The 17,971-nt window shown below is 46.9% G+C and overlaps 1 protein-coding gene across 1 annotated transcript in view; it reads right to left on the bottom strand.

Annotated features, from left to right (window-relative positions):
* Nucleotides 1–4,909: 4,909 nt before the first annotated feature.
* The window catches only part of LOC146197583 (neprilysin-1-like), a 30,075-nt gene continuing 17,013 nt past the window's right edge, over nt 4,910–17,971 (bottom strand). Inside the window, exons 15-19 of the mRNA XM_084599490.1 lie at nt 15,994–16,124; nt 13,597–13,680; nt 13,402–13,506; nt 12,692–12,768; nt 4,910–5,009 (exon numbers count right to left, since the gene is read on the bottom strand). Coding sequence (XP_084455616.1) covers nt 4,910–5,009; nt 12,692–12,768; nt 13,402–13,506; nt 13,597–13,680; nt 15,994–16,124 — 497 coding nt within the window. The remainder of the gene's footprint in view (nt 5,010–12,691; nt 12,769–13,401; nt 13,507–13,596; nt 13,681–15,993; nt 16,125–17,971) is intronic.

The raw sequence follows: 17,971 nt of genomic DNA, 5'->3' as shown, positions 1-17,971 counted from the left end.
CCACCGGTTAGATCCCTGAGTAAAAAGGAATCGTACGACTGGAGAAGACTCCAAGCTCGAAATTTCTTTTCGCCCCTATGGAGGAGTTGGACGGGTGCCAGAGGGCGGAAGAGGGACGGTGCAGAAACCGAAATTTGTAAATTTTGCGGCCACGTGGCAACATTAGATCATATAATATGGAGATGCGTTCGTGCCCCAGGGCGCAACGCGATTAAAACTAGCGATGAATGGGAGACCACGCTAAGAAGCTCCGACGAAAAAACACAGCGATTCGCCGTCCGCCTGGCGGCCGAGGCTGAAGACCTCTTCTCCTAGACGAGGCCGGGTGTCCTCTGGCCGCGGTGTGACAGACTGCCTCCCCGGACGCCTGCGTGCGAACCCGTAGGTGGCTGCTGCACCATATTCGGCGGAAATAAATGTTCTTCCTCCTCCTCCTCATCCAGACAGCCATACCGGGCTCTCGCATCCCTCACGGCGTGAGTCAGGTGTATACGGGAGAAGTGTGACAGATAGATATACAGCGCCTTTACTTTCCTGTGAACCAAGATACCAAGAGAGGTCATGCGCGTCGAATCAACACCTTCTAGACTTTTGGTCACACTTATTTCTGTGGACACCTGAATCACACAGTATGAGAAGGGATGAAGGTGGAAGAGAAAGTGGAAAGAGGAGCCGTAGTGGTGGACTACGGAGTAATTTCGACCACCTGGAGATCTTTAACGGCCGTTGTTGGTACAGGTGGGCCCCCGCCGCAAGCGGCGGGGGCCCACCTGTACCTGGCACCGAATTTTTATCTGTTCAGGCCGTCATTGCACACGCCACCGCTGGTGGTGGACGACGGCTGTTGTTGCGGCGCGCATCTCTCTTTCCCTCTTCCTTTTCTTTCATCTCTGTATTCTCTTCTATGTGGTGCAGTGGTAAAACGCCCCACTACTGTGCCAGAGTACCAGGGTTCGAACCCGACCTCGGCGGCTGCGTTTCGATGGAGGCGAAACGAAGAGGCGTCCGTGTGCTGTGCGATGTCAGCGCACGTTAAAGATCCCCAGGTGGTCGAAATTACTCCGTAGCCCTCCACTACGGCTCCTCTTTCCACTTTCACTCCCATCTTCCTCCCTTCCCTTACGGCGCGGCTGCGGTGTCCACAGAAAAAACAAGTGAGACAGTTACCGCGCCTTTCCCTTCCTATAAATAAATCAGTTTTTTTTTTTTTTGCGGCGCGCGTCTTTCTCTCCCTCTTCTTTTTTCTTCTCTATTTTCTCTTCTGTCCGCACGAGGCAGCGGAGGTGGCTCAGCTACAGAGCCAGTAGCAGGCCCGTGCATTTTCTTTTCCTTCTTTCTACAGCCACAACAACGCTGACATCGCACAACACACGGACGCCTCTTCGTTTCGTCTCCATCGAAACGCAGCCGCCGCGGTCGGGATCGAACCCGGGTACTCCGGTGCAGTAGTCGGGCGTCTTACCACTGCACCACCATGGCCGTTTTTACTTTTTTTTTGTTGGGATACTCCCCTGATGGGGCTGGGACAGGTAGGTCACCGCCGCTGGCGGTGGGGGCTTGCCTGCCACCGAATTTTTATCTGTTGTAGGCCGTCATTGCACCCGCCACCGCGCCGGTTGTGGACGACGGCTGTTGTTGCGGCGCGCGTCTTTCTCTCCCTCTTCCTTTTCTTTCTTCTCTATTTTCTCTTTTGTGCACGAGGCAGCGGAGGTGGCTGCGTTTCGATGGAGGCGAAACGAAGAGGCGTCCGTGTGCTGTGCGATATGAGCGCACGTTAAAGATCTCCCAGGTGGTCGAAATTACTCCGTGGCCCTCCACTACGGCTCCTCTTTCACTCCCGCCTTCCTTCCTTCCCTTACGGCTCGGTTGAGGTGTCCACAGAAAACAAGTGAGACAGTTACCGCGCCTTTCCCTTCCTATAAATCAATCAGTATCCGTAGTGGAGGGCTGCAGAGTAATTTCGACCACCTGGGGATCTTTAACGTGCGCTGACTTCGCACAGCACTCGGAAGCCTCTTCGCGAAACGCAACCGCCGAGGTCGGGTTCGAACCCGGGCACTCTTGCACGGTAGTCGGGCGTCTTACGACTGCACCACCCTGGCGGGGCTATAAATCAATCAGGCCGCTGACGTCACGACAGAGGAGAGACGGGGGTCCAGCCAACACCTTCTCGACTTTTACCAGCTCGCGCCGTCGGCTGCGGTTGCACGCCGTGCGGACCACGTGGTATGGTGACGTCACACCACGTGATACGCTGACGTCACGACAGAGGAGAGACGGGGGATCGGCTCGCGCCGTCGGCTGCGGTTGCACTACGGTGTCTAGATGGGTAGGTGTGCCGACCGGCGGGGGTAACGCGTGCCTTTTCTTCATGACGCCGCAGTGGCGCCACCAGCGAAAGCCCGGTTCATGACCGTTTCCTCCGGCCGTCGCCACGCATGACAGAAAGCGACTCGCTTCACTTTTTTCCAAGTGCAAATGAGTCTATTGCAAACAAGCTGTCTTACGGGAATAGGGAAGGGATGTAAACATATTACAAAGGCAGGGGAGCCGAGTTTAAGGCTGTTTTTTTACGTACAGCGTGTTTGCTGCGTTCCCGATTTTTCAGGCAAGCAACTCCAAACACTGTTATGTCACTTCCTCGTTCTTAATTTTTTTTTCATTAAATGTTCCACGCCATCACAAGGCAACGCGAATATATATTAACACAGTGCTCAGCTGTGATTTATGCGTGTGCATGGGCGTAAGCAGACCTTGCAAATAAATAAAATAAAACGAGTGCATAAGCTTGTATTGCAAAACGGTATCTTCTAGCTGAACTTTTGAAAGTGCAATAAATGACATGCACACATTAGTGTTTTTGAGTCAGCGAAGTAACACACCCCAAAATGATGCCTATGCGTTCAAAACGCGTCTCAATTTCAGGTGTTTTCTTTTTTTTCGCGCGTTTTCACGGGCCAGGTTCTTCTCTTGACCAAGAAGTGGAGGCGCATGATAGAGTAAAACTTGACAACGCTGTTAGTGATCTCAATCTTATGCTCCTCACAACCAATTATAGGCGGAGGTTTGAGCTGCAGAAAAGAGGCGAAGTCTGCGAGACTTTCTCGCCTCAGTTCAGTGACTGTGAGGCAGTGACTGAAGGTCTCCTCGAGAGATGTCACGAGACTGTTCATAGCATCAGATGGGAATATTAAGTTCCCCATGCTTACGTGGGCTGTGAGAGCGGCCACAGGCGGAAGGGGAGCTTCTGGCGATGCCAGCAAAACAGTACCACAATCGGCACATATTTAGTCTTTGAAAGAAACTTTCGCGCCGTATCCTGCCAAATAGAAAATCAGCCGCGAATCACTTTTTCCTACCGCCAGGATGCTGTGGTCGTTGTCAAGCTGGCAAGCGCTGAGCATTTCGTGTGCGTTCTTCGTCTTTCGTTTCGCGGTCACCTTTCTTGACAGGGAGCATCGGGCAGGACAGAAGGCACGGCATCTTTCGTCAATCGTAGGTGAGAACGTGGGAGGCTAACAACGTTGCCTTCTATCATATATTTGTAATCCCGTTCGATACACTCTTGGTCAAATGCCGCTCACACACAACGGAGTGTGGCTGCAACCTCGTCGGCACGATGAAGAGCGCAAGCTCCCACCTTTTGAACAGCTCGGGATCCCGCGGCGCCGAAAACAGCGAGACTTTCAGTCCTTTTCTGGATGACTTGTAGCCGGATTTGCAGAAGGGTGCGAAACAAGTTGTGTCCTTTTTGGTCTTCATTCCGATCACTTCTCACAAAAAGCGCAGCGCCTGCTCCGCTACGGCGCTTGCATGTGGACGATGACAGACAGCAAACAGACGAGAAAACAGGTAGCTAGTGTCGTCTGTTTATTGTTTTAATGCCAGTCCGCAAAAGTCTCAGTTTCAGCTACTATTTTGACTGATAACGCAAGTAATAAGTAATGTTTTTAAACAAAAATGAGGTTAACAAAACGCGCGATGCGATTGCGACAAGTAGCAGACGATCCGCCGGTGAGCACCGGGCGGAGAACAGCAGCGCCAGTTTCGTCGTCATGAAGCGGAGGCACGCGGAACTACGCTTTGTGCCCTGCCGGTCGGCACACCTACCCATCTAGCCACCGTAGTTGCACGCCGTGCGGACCATGTGGTATGGTGACGTCACACCACGTGATACTCTGACATCACGACAGAGGAGAGACGGGGGTCCAGCTCAGCTCACACCTTATAACCATGGCTCCTTTGTGAATTCTGCCGTCGTGAGGGGCATGAGGCTATGATATTTTATGATTATATACGGGCACACAGTACCGTACCACGTTCGTTGTGCGTGTCGGCAACACAGTTAGATTAGAGATGAACGAGTCATGCTATTACCTAGTTTTATGCGATGGGAAAACATTGTGCATTCCAAGTTTAAACCGTGTAAAAGCACGTGTAACCAAGGAAAGAAAAGTTTAGCCAAGTGTAACCATGGAAAGCCGAGTTTAGCAATCAATATGCTTCGCATCTGACCAGGCTTAACCAAGCTAAGCCTCAGCCATTTTTTCTTTTCCTTCTTCCTACAGCCACAACAATACGTTTGTTGCCCCGCCGGGGTGGCGCATGTGGTTACGGCGCTCGACTACTGTTCCCAATAACGCGGCTAGGCACGAACTATAGTGAACTTGAATGTTCACTATAGTGACTATAGCGCGAACATAACGAGCGGAAGTGAGACATCATGTGACGCCGGCGACGCCGGGTCCGCGGAAGACGTTATCGCACAGGCAGATCACCATTCAAAGTTGGGTTTATATTTATTCGATACTTAAGGCAGGCTCCATATAAACGAGCGTGCGATGAAATGTGCATTCCACTCATTCTTTTCTTTCGTCAGGTACGGGCATCGCTATTTTCTGGCCCAGTCCTACCACGTGCTGCACTTGAAGTGGGGCGTCATAATGTCTCCGAGCTGGCAGTCGAATGTCTTGCCGAATTTCTCAAAATCCATCAGTATGTGGTTCACCCTGCGTGGACACAAACGGCGGGTTAGCCCAGTTTTCGTGGCAAACGGCGTTGCATGGCTGAGCCACCGAGCAGGCTCAGTTCTAAAAATGATCTTCATGTAGGCTGAAATATTCTTACAAAGTGGATTGTTTTGGTTTGGTTTATGGAATTTAACGTCCCAAAGCGACTCAGGCTATGAGAGACGCCGTAGTGGAGGGCTCCAGAAATTTCGACCATCTGGGGTCCTTTTACGTACAATGATATCGCGCAGCACACGGACGCCTTGCTTTACGCCTCCATCGAAAATAGGCCACGGCGGCCGGAACAAAGTGGTCGGGCAACTCAATACTTCAGATACCGAAAACCCGAGACCTGGCAAGTCGCCATAACCTGTTCCTAAAATGTTCATAGCAACGTTGGTTCATAGTATGACGAAATGCTTGCCAAAGTCATGTCTGCCTCCGCAGTCTTCAAAAAGTCATCACAGCGCTTGTAATATCTTTGTTTTTGTCCTTCGTTTCTCAAGAGATATTTAGCGCAGCGGAGATGCCTACGTTTTTGTTACGACGGTGTTTCTCGTCGAAAAATGAGTCAAGCAGTGTCACGCTTTTAAATTTTCCACAGAACCTTGAAGTCTGACGGACTCTGCGAATCCGAGCTGTGTGCCGATGCAGCACCTAGGTTTTGCACGGGGATAGACCAGCCACCCGCTGGAATGTCCGCCCGTTTTGAACGAAAGCCAAGCAGACGAAAACGCTATCCTGCAAACTTTTGTGACAGACGGCATTCGTATTCAGCGCTAAAATTGCATGTTTAAAAGCTCTCAAAGTACGTGACCATTACGTACTTTAAGGGGTGCTTCGTAGCACAGCTGCAAGTGACGCCGATAGCTGCCTTTATTTGAATCTGCAAGTGTTTCGCGCTCACACTTTACATGCAAGAACTCCTACCGCCTTGTTTATAGCAAATCGATAGAACGATGGCACACTTCGACAGTGCCCACACAGCAGTCATGCTTTTTACCAATCCACTGGTGGCATGGGCCTAGGGAGACTTGTAAACTAAATGACTGATAAAATGAGATAATTAGTGATGTCGTGAAAGTCGGCATCGGGAGTCGTATCCATCCCGTCGCGTACAGTATTCGTGTAGGGGTCCACGCCGTCACACATTTTCGCCTTAGATTAACGAACAAACGGACAAGCTCTCTATCCCTGTTTTAAACCACCGTGGTATACGTGGTTCAAGTCAGTACTTGGTAGTGACGGACAACCGGTGGAAGTGACTGGTGTGGCTTCGCACTAAGACTACATAGACGACTTTGAAAACAGAAACAGGCGGTCGAATTTGATCATCTTTGGCTTAACAGAACATAATGATGATTGAAAACCTAGAAGTAACTGTCAGCATACTACAAGATAAACTTATAACAAAACAGAACTGCGCGAAGGAAACGGGACAAGAAGGCACGAATACAGCCTTCAATACCGTGTATTCGTGCCTTTTTGTCCCGTTTCCTTCGCGCAGTTCTGCTTTGTTATAACCATGAACCGACTAGCCCAACATCACGACTTACAAGATAAACTTGGCGAGTCTATCTTGGGGATGGAAAGATTGCAATCGCTTAGGAGCAAGAAGCGAAAACAAAACGCGCCGTCTTCAAACTACTCGATTGCAGAGATAAAACAAAGATTATGAGCCACTGTTCAAAGCTCAATGGCTCGAATGTTTTGGTCAGTGAAAACTTCTCTCGGCAACATCAGGAATAGCTGCAAGGCTAACAAGACAAGCGTGACTGAGTTTGATTTGTGTATGACAATTAATGCCACTAAAGAACAAACAGTATACTGTTTGTTTTTATATATAAAAAAAAATAACATGCCCGCCTACGATACTGACCCCGAAAGGACCAACTTAGACGAAGTCATAGCCACCTTGTACGCTAGGAGTATAGTAAATAAATTAGTGGAGCTAGGAGCGTTTCTTCTTGAATACTGTCCAGATTGTAACTATCACTGAAACTTACTATCTTCGCACGTATCTAATAACATCTTTCCATCAGGTTACCTTATTTGCGCACAGACAGGCATTCTCGTAGTGGTGGTGTCATGATTTTAATTACGGAAGACACACACACACACACACACACACACACACACACACACACACACACACACACACACACACACACACACACACACACACACACACACACACACACGCGCACACACACACACACACGCGCACACACACACACACACACACACACACACACACACACACACACACACACATATATATATATATATATATATGTGTGTGTGTGTGTGTGTGTGTGTGTGTGTGTGTGTGTGCGTGTGTGTGTGTGTGTGTGTGTGCGCGTGTGTGTGTGTGTGTGTGTGTGTGTGTGTGTGTGTGTGTGTGTGTGTGTGTGTGTGTGTGTGTGTGTGTGTGTGTGTGTGTGTGTGTGTGTGTGTGTGTGTGTGTGTGTGTGTGTGTGTGTGTGTGTGTGTGTGTGTGTGTGTGTGTGTGTGTGAAGCCATATATATATATATATGGCTTCAAGACTGCCATAGGTAGCGTAAGAGGGTTCTAGCACAGCTTTCGCCCTCGCTCTTGATCACGTTCTACGTGACGCTGGCGGTAACAAAAGGACGTTCTACGTCCGCCGCTATGGCTGAGGGTGGCGCTGGTGAACACTCTCAAGGTTCGTATACAGACAACATAAATACCCAAGCAAGTAGCAGGGGGGACAGCGGCCGATGTAGCTCAGTTGGAAGAGCACCGGACGCGATATTCGGAGGTCGTGGGTTCGGATCCCACCATCGGCACGTTGTTTTTTCTTCTACTTTGTGTTTAATTACCTTTCCCTTAAACAGATTACATTACTAATTTCTGTTATTATCTGAGCAAAAACATAAAAAAAGACATAAATGTGCCATTCCCAACGCTTTCCTTGGCCTCGCCGACTGTTGGCTTCTTTCATTCATGTATTATAACGAGCACCCTCATTTCCCCTTAATTGATCTGCTTATATATATATATATATATATAGACAGGGCAGGAGCCCTGTCTTGAGAAAGGCAGGGCTCCTGCCGAAACGTCGACTACAAATAAACTTGGAAACAGTATGAAGCAATTTTTCACTTGTATCGCAGAGGCACTTTGGTGCAATGTTCTCGCTAATGATACTCCGGTTTATAAGTGCATTATGTATCTACCACCAAGCAGTAGTGTAGATTCCTTGCGACGCCCCCTTAATTAAAATAAGGAAATTATTCTTACGGGAGATTTTAATCTCCCAGGTATATCGTTGGAACCTCTCGATACAGGACCCATTGATCGAAGTAGTGCCGATGCGCTTCTTGAAATTGTATTTGTTTTTGACCTCAAATCGTGCGGGAACCCACCCGTGTTACAGCGACGAGCAACAGTTTCTTGACAATTAACCTTTATAATAGCTTTGCTGAGGGCGCATTTTTGTGTGAAATACATGACGGAATATCAGATCACAACGCAACCATTTGTTCCTTATCGATGACTGCTCCAGCTTATACACAATTTTATGATTTGAAAAATGCTAATATTTTGACGTTCTTGATGTTTTTAATTGCTTCTATTCAGACTTTGCCGCCATGTATAATGGCCAGTCGGTGCCATGTGATGATCTATGGTTGACATTAAGTGTGCAAAATAGAACACCGCCTATTCCTTTATGTCCAGACACAAGTGAAAACTGTAAACAAACTTAACCCTTGGATAACATGTGAAGCGCAAACTATCACGACTAAGAAAACTGAAAAGACCAGAATCGCTGGCAGCACATATTTGGAGGTTCGCAATCTCTCAGATGATCTAAAGTAAGCAAACAGCAAAACATAAATATTATAATATTACCCTCAACATCATCAAAAACCACTCCCTAATTTTTTTTAGACAGATCTGAACTCTCAAAAACAATAAGACAACCATGTGCCCCCGTATGAGACCTTAAAGCGGCTAATGAATTTAACTTGTATTTTCATAAGATTTTCGCCCTCGATAACAAGAGTATAGGTACAAAAATACTTGTTTCTTGTTTATAAGAAGTCCCTCGAAAACGCAGAAATGTTGAGACTGGAAAATCGCGTTAGTTGTTCCCGTTAATGAATCTATAGACACTACAAATACATCTAAATATCGCCCTATTTCACTCACCAGTCTGTATCGAAGATCCTTGAACATATCATTCTGAAGATAACTATAGTAACATTCACTGAAAATAATAATCTACTGAGTCCTAACCAGCATGGCTTCATGAAGGAATTATTAACTACAGCTCATATATTACAAACAATCCATGATCTCTCATCTTTTCTCGACAAACGCAGCCAGATTGACATCTTATTCCTTGACTTAACAAAAGCATTTGATCGCGAATCGCACCCGAAATTGGTGTTTAAGTCTCACCATTTTCTTGGCTGTAATAAAGTAACAAACTGGATAAAAGATTATCTTTATGACCTCTACCGGTATACGCGCTATATACGGTCACGCATCGCAGCAAGTTAATGCCCGGCGTACCTCAGGAACCGATATTATCACATATCTTATTTCTTCTTTACATTAACGACCTAACATCAAATCTTAACGAAACAGTACGAATGTTCGCAGATGACTGCATTATTTATAAAGAAATTAAGTCATATGATCACCAGGTAAATTTAAACAAGGCAGTTGATCAAATAGCAAACTGGTGTCGGGAGTGGCAAACGACTTTGAACCTTGGGAAATAAGTTTTTATGACTGTCTAAAGAAAAAAGAACCTGCTTGTCTTCCCGTATGAAGTTGAAAAGAAGTCGTTAAAAGTAATTAAAGGATCTCGGAGTCATCATCTCTTCAGATTTGAAATGAAATAAACAAGTACAATACGTATCATCAAAAGCATTTTGCGCGCTTTTTTCTCTTAAGCGATCGATCTCGTCTGCCTCCCCCGACACCAAGTTGCTGGCATATTCTTTTCCGGTCTGTGTTCGAGTACAATATTCTGTCTTTGTTTCCGCACACACGGCAAATGCATAAACAAATTAGATATTATCCTGCGGAAATCCGTAAGGTTTATATTCAACACATATTGACGCAATGATTCCCCAGTGAAATCCAAGGTTCGGCGGAATCCCACCTGGCGAGGAAAATTCATAGCATTTTCTTTCTCTTTTTAACCATTTCGCAAGTGTATACGTTTTGTTACGTCGCAAATGACTCCCCGATCGAACGTTTAAGCAATGCGAACCTTGCTACTATTAGTAACTGCGCCTCAAGTTTGCGCCTCAAGTTACTCCTCCTTTTGATAAAGGTGTTTTAAAAATAGATTCCAAGCTTTACTTAGTTCTTTCACCTAAAGAAAATGCCAGAATCAAACATGCACAGCATTTAGTTCAGAATAAATTTCCCACTAACACCTTTCGTTAATCATTTTTCCCGCAAAGTGACTAGGGAATAGCGCATGTTGCTTTAGGATGTTAGCTCTGAATATTTTCACAGTTTTCTTCCCTAACTACCGTAATCGTTCCATCATCATCAACCGGACAATACCCACTGCAGGGTGAAGGCCTCTCCCATATTCCTCCAGTTAACCCGGTCCTGTGCTAACTGCATCCACTTGACCCCTGCGAACTTAACCTCATCCGACCACCTAACTTCCTGCCGGCCCCTGCTATGCTTTCCTTCCATTGGAATCCAATTTATTACCCTAAGCGACCATAGGTTATCCTTTCTTCGCACTACATGTCCTGCCTATGCGCCCCGCCGGGGTGGCGCAGTGGTTACGGCACTCGACTACTGTTCCCAAGGATGCGGGATCGAATCCCGGCCTCGGCGGCCATTTTTCGATGGAGGCGAAAAGCAAGGCGCCCGTGTGCTGTGCGATGTCAGCGCACGTTAAAGAACCCCAGGTAGTCGACATTTCCGGAGTCCTCCACTACGGCGTCTCTCATAGCCTGAGTCGCTTTGGGACATTAAACCCCATAAACCAAACCAAAGCATTTCTTCTTGATTTTCATTAGAATGTCATTAACTCGAGATATTTTCACAACCAGCTCTGCTCGCATCCTATCTATTAGCGTTACAGCTACCATTTCCCGTCTCAAATAGCTCTGCGTTGTCCTCAACTTAAGTAGTGCCTCGCCCTTAAACTCTGACGTCTTTGTGCTACTTATCAGCAAATTTTATATCATCTCTACACACGTTGAATTGTATGCCACACCATAGACGTTGATATTACTACACATGATGGCTACTTATTTCCAATGTTATCTCCGCTGTGTACGTTTCCTTTTGTGCTTGTATGATTCGCGACGTGATTGTAACCTTAATGTTGTACCCCAATCCTGCAACAGCCTCGAATGAGGCTAGCGGTATGTTCGAAATGAAATAATTATAATTGTAGTGCGTCAGCGTCGGTGCTCTATAGACCATGTACATATACTCATATGTATAAGGACGTAACGTCCTCGAACATGAACTTATGCTAGCAACAACTAACGTGAACTCGACACATGATCATTCACACATGACCCTCAGCGTAGTGATTTATCACACGATAAATTACTTGAATAACCTGCGCGTGGCACACACATGAATTGCGTCGGCCAAAGCGAGATCCTCGACACTCCAACGGTGCTGGAAGCCACGTGTTCAGTGTCTCTCCCTTGAACAACGCTGCCCACCTCCCACTGATCAACATACTTTAAAAAAAAATTGGCAATGCTTTTCACGGCTTCAGTGATTTGGATTCTTCCGTGCATATACGATAATGAACCCATCATGTTCTAACACTTGCGCGCTCCGCAAGTTGCGAAATGCAAAAAAGAAAAGGTAGCAATGGGGAAGAAAACAGACTACACATGGATAAACAAAATGACAAAAAGTAAAATGAAAGCGAAGAAAGCAGGACAACCGGAAAGCCAGGTGACAACGTTCTGTGGCACTACAGCGAATCATCAGGGAGCAAACGGAAGGAGGTGGGCTTTTCTCCCCGTCCCGTGGACAGCTTCTTCAGTCTGTGCAGCACTGCACCGTCTCTCGAAAGAAAAAGAAATCCTTCACTCCACCACAACACAGTCACAAATACTGTCTGTTTCCCTCTCCCGTTTAGCTATAGCTAGTTTTACGGACTGAGAACGTCGACTGAAAACAAATCGACCGTCGCCTCACCGGTTCCAAAGTAGTAGGCTTTAATAAACATTTTTCATCAAACAGTGCTGTAAATCGACGCAAACTGAGACCGATGAATTCGCGACTGCGTACATCTAAGACGAGTTAAACACTGTCATTTCGGTTATCTGTTATATGTATTGCGAATTTCTTCTCGCAGCGTTGCGTCGTTATGTATAAAATTCCCGCAAAGGGATCGCATTAATTATACAGCTCCCAGGCATGTTCACGAGTATAAGCGTACCTTGCGCGGAAATGTCACACCCTTAAGCAAAAGCTTGCAGGCCAATGGGTTTGCACCCGAGCCTCACCATGGGGACTTGTAATGCATTCACAGTGTTGTAAAGTTCGTGAGGGTAAGATTTTTAGTCCTGACCCCTTCAGTAGACAGGACATTCATAAATACTGCAAGGGCCCTACTACACGCCTAACCCTTGGGCTCAAACTTTTGGCAAAGGGTGTACGTATACGTGTAGCGATGTCTATGCTATGATTCATTGGAACTCGCCTCAGGTCGGGAGGTGGCTGGTTGGTGTCCTCAATATAGTAGGATTCGTAAATACGGCGCCGGGTATGGCACCAGCTCTGTGAATAATAAAACAAATAAAAGAGGCACACGTCAAGAACCACCTTTAAATATTGTTATCAGTGATAAACAATTACACGGCTATTTCTTGCTATTGACTTAATTTGTCTGGCACAAAAAAAAAAAAAAAAAAAAAACTCGTGTATGGCTGAATATTTAATTTTTTTTTTAAACCTTTCGATGCCTTCCCGACTGCCGGACTGCCGTCACCAAACGTGACAATATTGACTAACTAAATGTCAATCGCTAGAAACACAATTTGTTCCTAAGCTTCGAAAAGTCCCATGGTTACATATCCGCCGACGCACGACGCATAAGTTCTTCTTTGTTACTTATTACAAAAATAGCACAATCACTTCAGAGCAGAGCTCTGTTTCATGTAGGGTACCTCGATGGCCAACGCGAGTGGAGGCAAGGGAATCGAGGCATCATACTTCTGAACCCCTCGATACGCGCGCTGCCATTTCATATAAGATATGACCGGCCCATTCATTATGTTAATGACATGCGCGTACCTCATTTTGAACTCTCCTTTTATGCCATAAAATGAAACATTCATTATGTTAATGACATGCGCGTACCTCATTTTGAACTCGCCTTTTATGCCATAAAATGAAACAAAATCAGGCTACCTTTGCGAAATATAGGAAAAATAGCTGGTTCTGCGAGAACCGAACCCTGGGCAGCGAGCTGAACTCGGACTCGCCTTCGTACCGTGCCATGAAAGTGCGGTAGGCCTGCGCGCCGCGGGTGGAGAGAAGATAGAATTTGAGACTGGAGTTTAGAGAGTAAAATTATAATGTCTGCCGACCATTAGGCGAACAGACCTTGAAGGCGGCCGGCAGGGCGGTCGAGCCGATGACGAGTTCCCGGCTGAGCATCTGCGACAGCGCCACGCTGCTGGCACGCACCTGCAAATGGTGGAGTCAAGCACGGAGCATCTTTACAGTTGCATGACGACTTGTTTCCACGAACGCTCGTTTACTGCACCAGTTTTGAACGAATGAATAAAACAGAAAGAAGGGGAGAGAGATGAGCATCGGGTATACAAGTTCCGGATACTATATTTCATATCAAAGCCGTATAGTTACGAGGTAAGGGTGGCGGTGAAGGCAGCGTATGAAAGAAAAGACAAGAACGCATGGACAAATTCTTCACCGACAGTATGCGCACAAAGTGTAAATATAACTTTTTTTTTTTTTAATCGAGCGTCAACACCGTCACAATAACGAACCCGCGCTTTCTTTATTACTTAATTATTATGTATTTATTTATTATTTATTTATCGGTGTGCCCATAGGTAGACTTTTCTGTCAGACTCCTACGTTGTACAGGCAGCAAGCTTGCTGGATGTACGTTAGAAAGCTTCTTTCGGACACTTTTTTGCCAACGCTGGTAATGCCGAACGAGAAAATTCGCCGATATCCAGCAACCGTTAGAATATTGAATGTCGCAGCTAACTCGATCCAAGGGCTATAGTAAAATATTTAATCAGGTAAGGGAGATCACTTTCATATTGCTTTCAACAACATTTCACATCATAATTTATGTTATGCAATTATTTATCAATCTATGCAATTAAATCAGAATTACTGAATATTGAATTTAGACAATAAAGTGGATTTACGAATTTGCAGAGCACCTTCAGAAACACCCATTTCATTACTTCCGAGAAGAAAAGCCTGACACGTACTTTTTTCTCCCCGAAATAAACTCCGCGAAATGGGATAAGTCACTTAACTAGCTAATTCACGTGCCACGACCATGCTGCACTCAAATGTAGATTAAGCGAATGAAATCACTTCCCTTCCGTGATTAGATAGCCCCGTTATATAGCCCCGTCGCAGCGACAAGGCGATATATTGGCAATGTTTTCTTCGCCTTCGTCAGCCAGTGTGCGCGCGCGGTGGTGCATGGTGTAGCGAGCGCGGCACGAACAATCGCCAACATATCGGCTTATCGCTACAGCGGTGGTGGTAAGCATTTAATACAAAAGGAGAGGTTGCTTGGAGAGTCACCCCTAGTGGGCCGCTCCCCTTACAATACTAGGTGGTCTCTTATTCCAGGACTCCATTGGTCTGGGCCGCCACACGAGCTCGCTGGACCAGCGCTTGTTGTGCCGCTAGATCCAGGCAGCCGAGCAGGGCCGCCTCCCAGTCCTCTCGGGTAGGGGAAGAAGTTATGGGTAAAAGAGAAGGATTTAGCTGGCATGCCCAGACCATGTGAAAGGTGTCAGCCACCTCTCCACAGAAAGGGCAGAGGCCAGAAAAGGAAGGGTCAAAATGTTTGAGTGCTGCCGGGCACAGTAGAGTATTAGTAAAAAGTCTAAGTATTCTTTTGCCCGCTTTCCTTAGCCCCTTGAGAGGAGCCGGGTACTGACGGTGCGAGTCCCGGTAATAGGCACAGATTTCTTGAAAAGTTAAGAGAGGATAAGTGTCCTGGTTCAGATCGGTAGGGTCTACGTCGGGGTCCCGGTTAGTGAGTGCGCGGGCGGCCGAGTTGGCGGTCTCATTCCCTGGTAGGCCCTGGTGGCCTGGAGTCCAAATGAGAAATCGGGTCTGGGGATCCTGATCCCGAGCTGCTCTCGGAAGTATTCTGTGTGCTGTAGGAGTTATCCAGCCCAGCTCATAATTCCGACAGGCCCCTCGCGAGTCGAATAGGATGAATTTAGATTGAGGGTGGGAGACAGCCAGAGCGATTTTTACCTCCTCCGTGTGGGTTGCGCTAGGGGCCTGCAGCGGGCCGTTGGGTCAAGGTCGTAGGCTCGCAGCTCGTTTCCTCAAACCACGGTTAAGAGCACCATGATCACGGCATGCGAATGCGCTAGTTACATATTTAATATTATTATCTTTTCTTTTTTGCCATTTTGAAGGCTTTCCATCTAACTTGGGCTTTCCTTGGAGCTCGAGAAAAAAATAACACGCGAAGTTTTCTGTATTGCCCTTAATGGATTGGGAGTTTCTGAAGGTGATCTGCTCTCCAATTTTACAAATTCCATTATTTTAACACAATATTTAGCAATTTAGGCAAATTAGACGAATCAATTATTATTAATTGCAAAAATTTGACAGCTGTGCGCAAAGTAGCTGTCAGAAATATGGAACTGGCTTCTCTCGCTTGCTCTAATATTTTATTTCTATTAGCCCTTGGCTCAAGTTAGCTGGAACAACCAAATTATATAGGTTTGGAAATGCTAAAAGTTCACATGGAAGGCTGGGCCGTACCCTCCTCATGAGTTCGTTCGTGATTGTTCGGCGAAACATGGATTCGAAGCAGTTGACCAGGATGCGGAACTTCGCCGGAGTATCCCGGAAGTGCCAGTTCCGGAAATTGCCATCCGCGTCGATGACACTGCCTGCGGGCGGCGCGCGAGTCGCTGTGAAGTTGCCCACGCTTGCGTTGAATTCAAGGAGCCCTAGTATATTCGATAATGAGTAGCAAACTGCCAGTTCGCATAAACCGGAAGAGCGAATCAAGCGAGTTCGAAATAACGAACTAGATTCCATTCAATACCTACAGTACTCGTGTTTAGCAGCTCGACGGAAATGCGTGAGCAGGTGTTATTGCTGTCTGCTTATAGGTTTCGACACACAGATTTTGTATGTTCAGATCTCTCCTTTTAATCGTGCGTTTTTCAGAGGATTCGAATAGTTCCTCTAGTGGTCTACCCATATTTGCCGTTACAACTTTAAAGCTAACGCACCATTTTCTCAATGTGAGTTTGGCACACAGTATCACTAAGATGCTGTCATTCGAAATGAGTCATGTTTTCGTTGCAGTGTTCTCGTTCGGTTCTGAATCCGTTCCAGCGTATACTACGCGTAGTGCTGCGATGCCACATCTCACTCATGCATTACGTGAAAGATCACCAGACACAGACTATAAAGCTCCGCTTAGCCAAGCCGTGCAGACGGGCGTACGTGCTTACGTGTCCTTTATATGAGCAGCTTGTCTGACTCAGGATCCAATGCTCTCGGTGGGTTCGATTGCCCTCTCCCACTCGCATCTCAAGTTATCCGCCCGAGTTGGCAGCTCCTGCCATTTCACGTGGTCTTTTGAGTTTACAACCGACTGGCCTATCACCTGCACCACTATCACCTGCCAGAGGAATGCACGTGCTTTCGTATACATTATACTCCCCCTCATATTTTACCTGCGTGGCCAAATGTAGTGATGCGTTGCTAGGACAGGGTAGCATTTCTAAGGTTTCGCCCCACGTGTAGTCCTCACACTGCGTTCTCCGAGGCATGTCTTCTCTAATGCTCACGCATCAATAAAAGAAAAAAAAATGACGGCGGAGCCAGTGCGGCCAGGCTAAATGCGAATTAGGTGCGCAGGCACTTCGGTTCAAGTTGCACATACTCATTACCACGCAGTTCTAATGTACGACATCATGTGACAGATCATATGACAAGGATTACAAAGCCTAACCAAGACCGTGCCTCAATAGTCCAGCTGAGGATGCAAGGACCCTTCTTGGTCCCATCTATAAATTGCATCCCGGGTTGGCAGCTCGTGCTCGTTCGGTCATGCCATGGGGTTTCGAAACGTCAGAGAAATCGCCGACCAATCAGCGTCCGGGCATGTCACCTGCCAACTACTGCCACTGGCGGTGTAAGACAAACGACTTTTGGTCATGATATTAGGGTTAGAAACCGCCAGTTGAACGCCTAGGAGTGGCCTATCTAAATCGTTATACAAGAGCCCATGTGAGTTCGATTCCCATTTCAAAAATGCCGCCCAAATTGGCAATAGCTTCAGAGAAATAGGCATCGGCGAATGAGGGCTCTAGTGCTAGCTCATTAGAAGGTACGCTTGATCGAAACAGTATAAAAAGTCCCGGTGGATTCGATTCTTATCTCAGTTGCCAGATCCTGCCAGCTGCACGACCGACCGGCCCGCCGAACGGACAAACAGAGTTCCGGGCATACTCCTAAGAATATGCAGTTATATCCTACCACACAGCCAATGTTTAGAACATCAGGTGCTTCAGGGAAACCAGCCCCTGGCGTTTTAGTTATGATGGAGTATTTGCGCCCTGCGGTGGAGAGGAGGAAGCTGAGGTGGGCGATGACACGTTTGGGCACTGATTGCCGTTGACAAAGCACACGCTCGCCGATTTCATCACCGCTGGCTTCAGTGCGGGCTTTGGGGCGGTCTCACCGAATTGTAGCACAGCTGGCGAGGTGGTGGGCCTGATGA

The sequence above is a fragment of the Amblyomma maculatum genome, chromosome 3 (assembly GCF_055883805.1).
Source record: "Amblyomma maculatum isolate TAMU_Amacu chromosome 3, ASM5588380v1, whole genome shotgun sequence".
NCBI lineage: Eukaryota > Metazoa > Arthropoda > Arachnida > Ixodida > Ixodidae > Amblyomma > Amblyomma maculatum.
The sequence above is the reverse complement of the archived record's forward strand: the minus strand, read 5'-3'. Positions and strand labels throughout refer to the sequence as shown.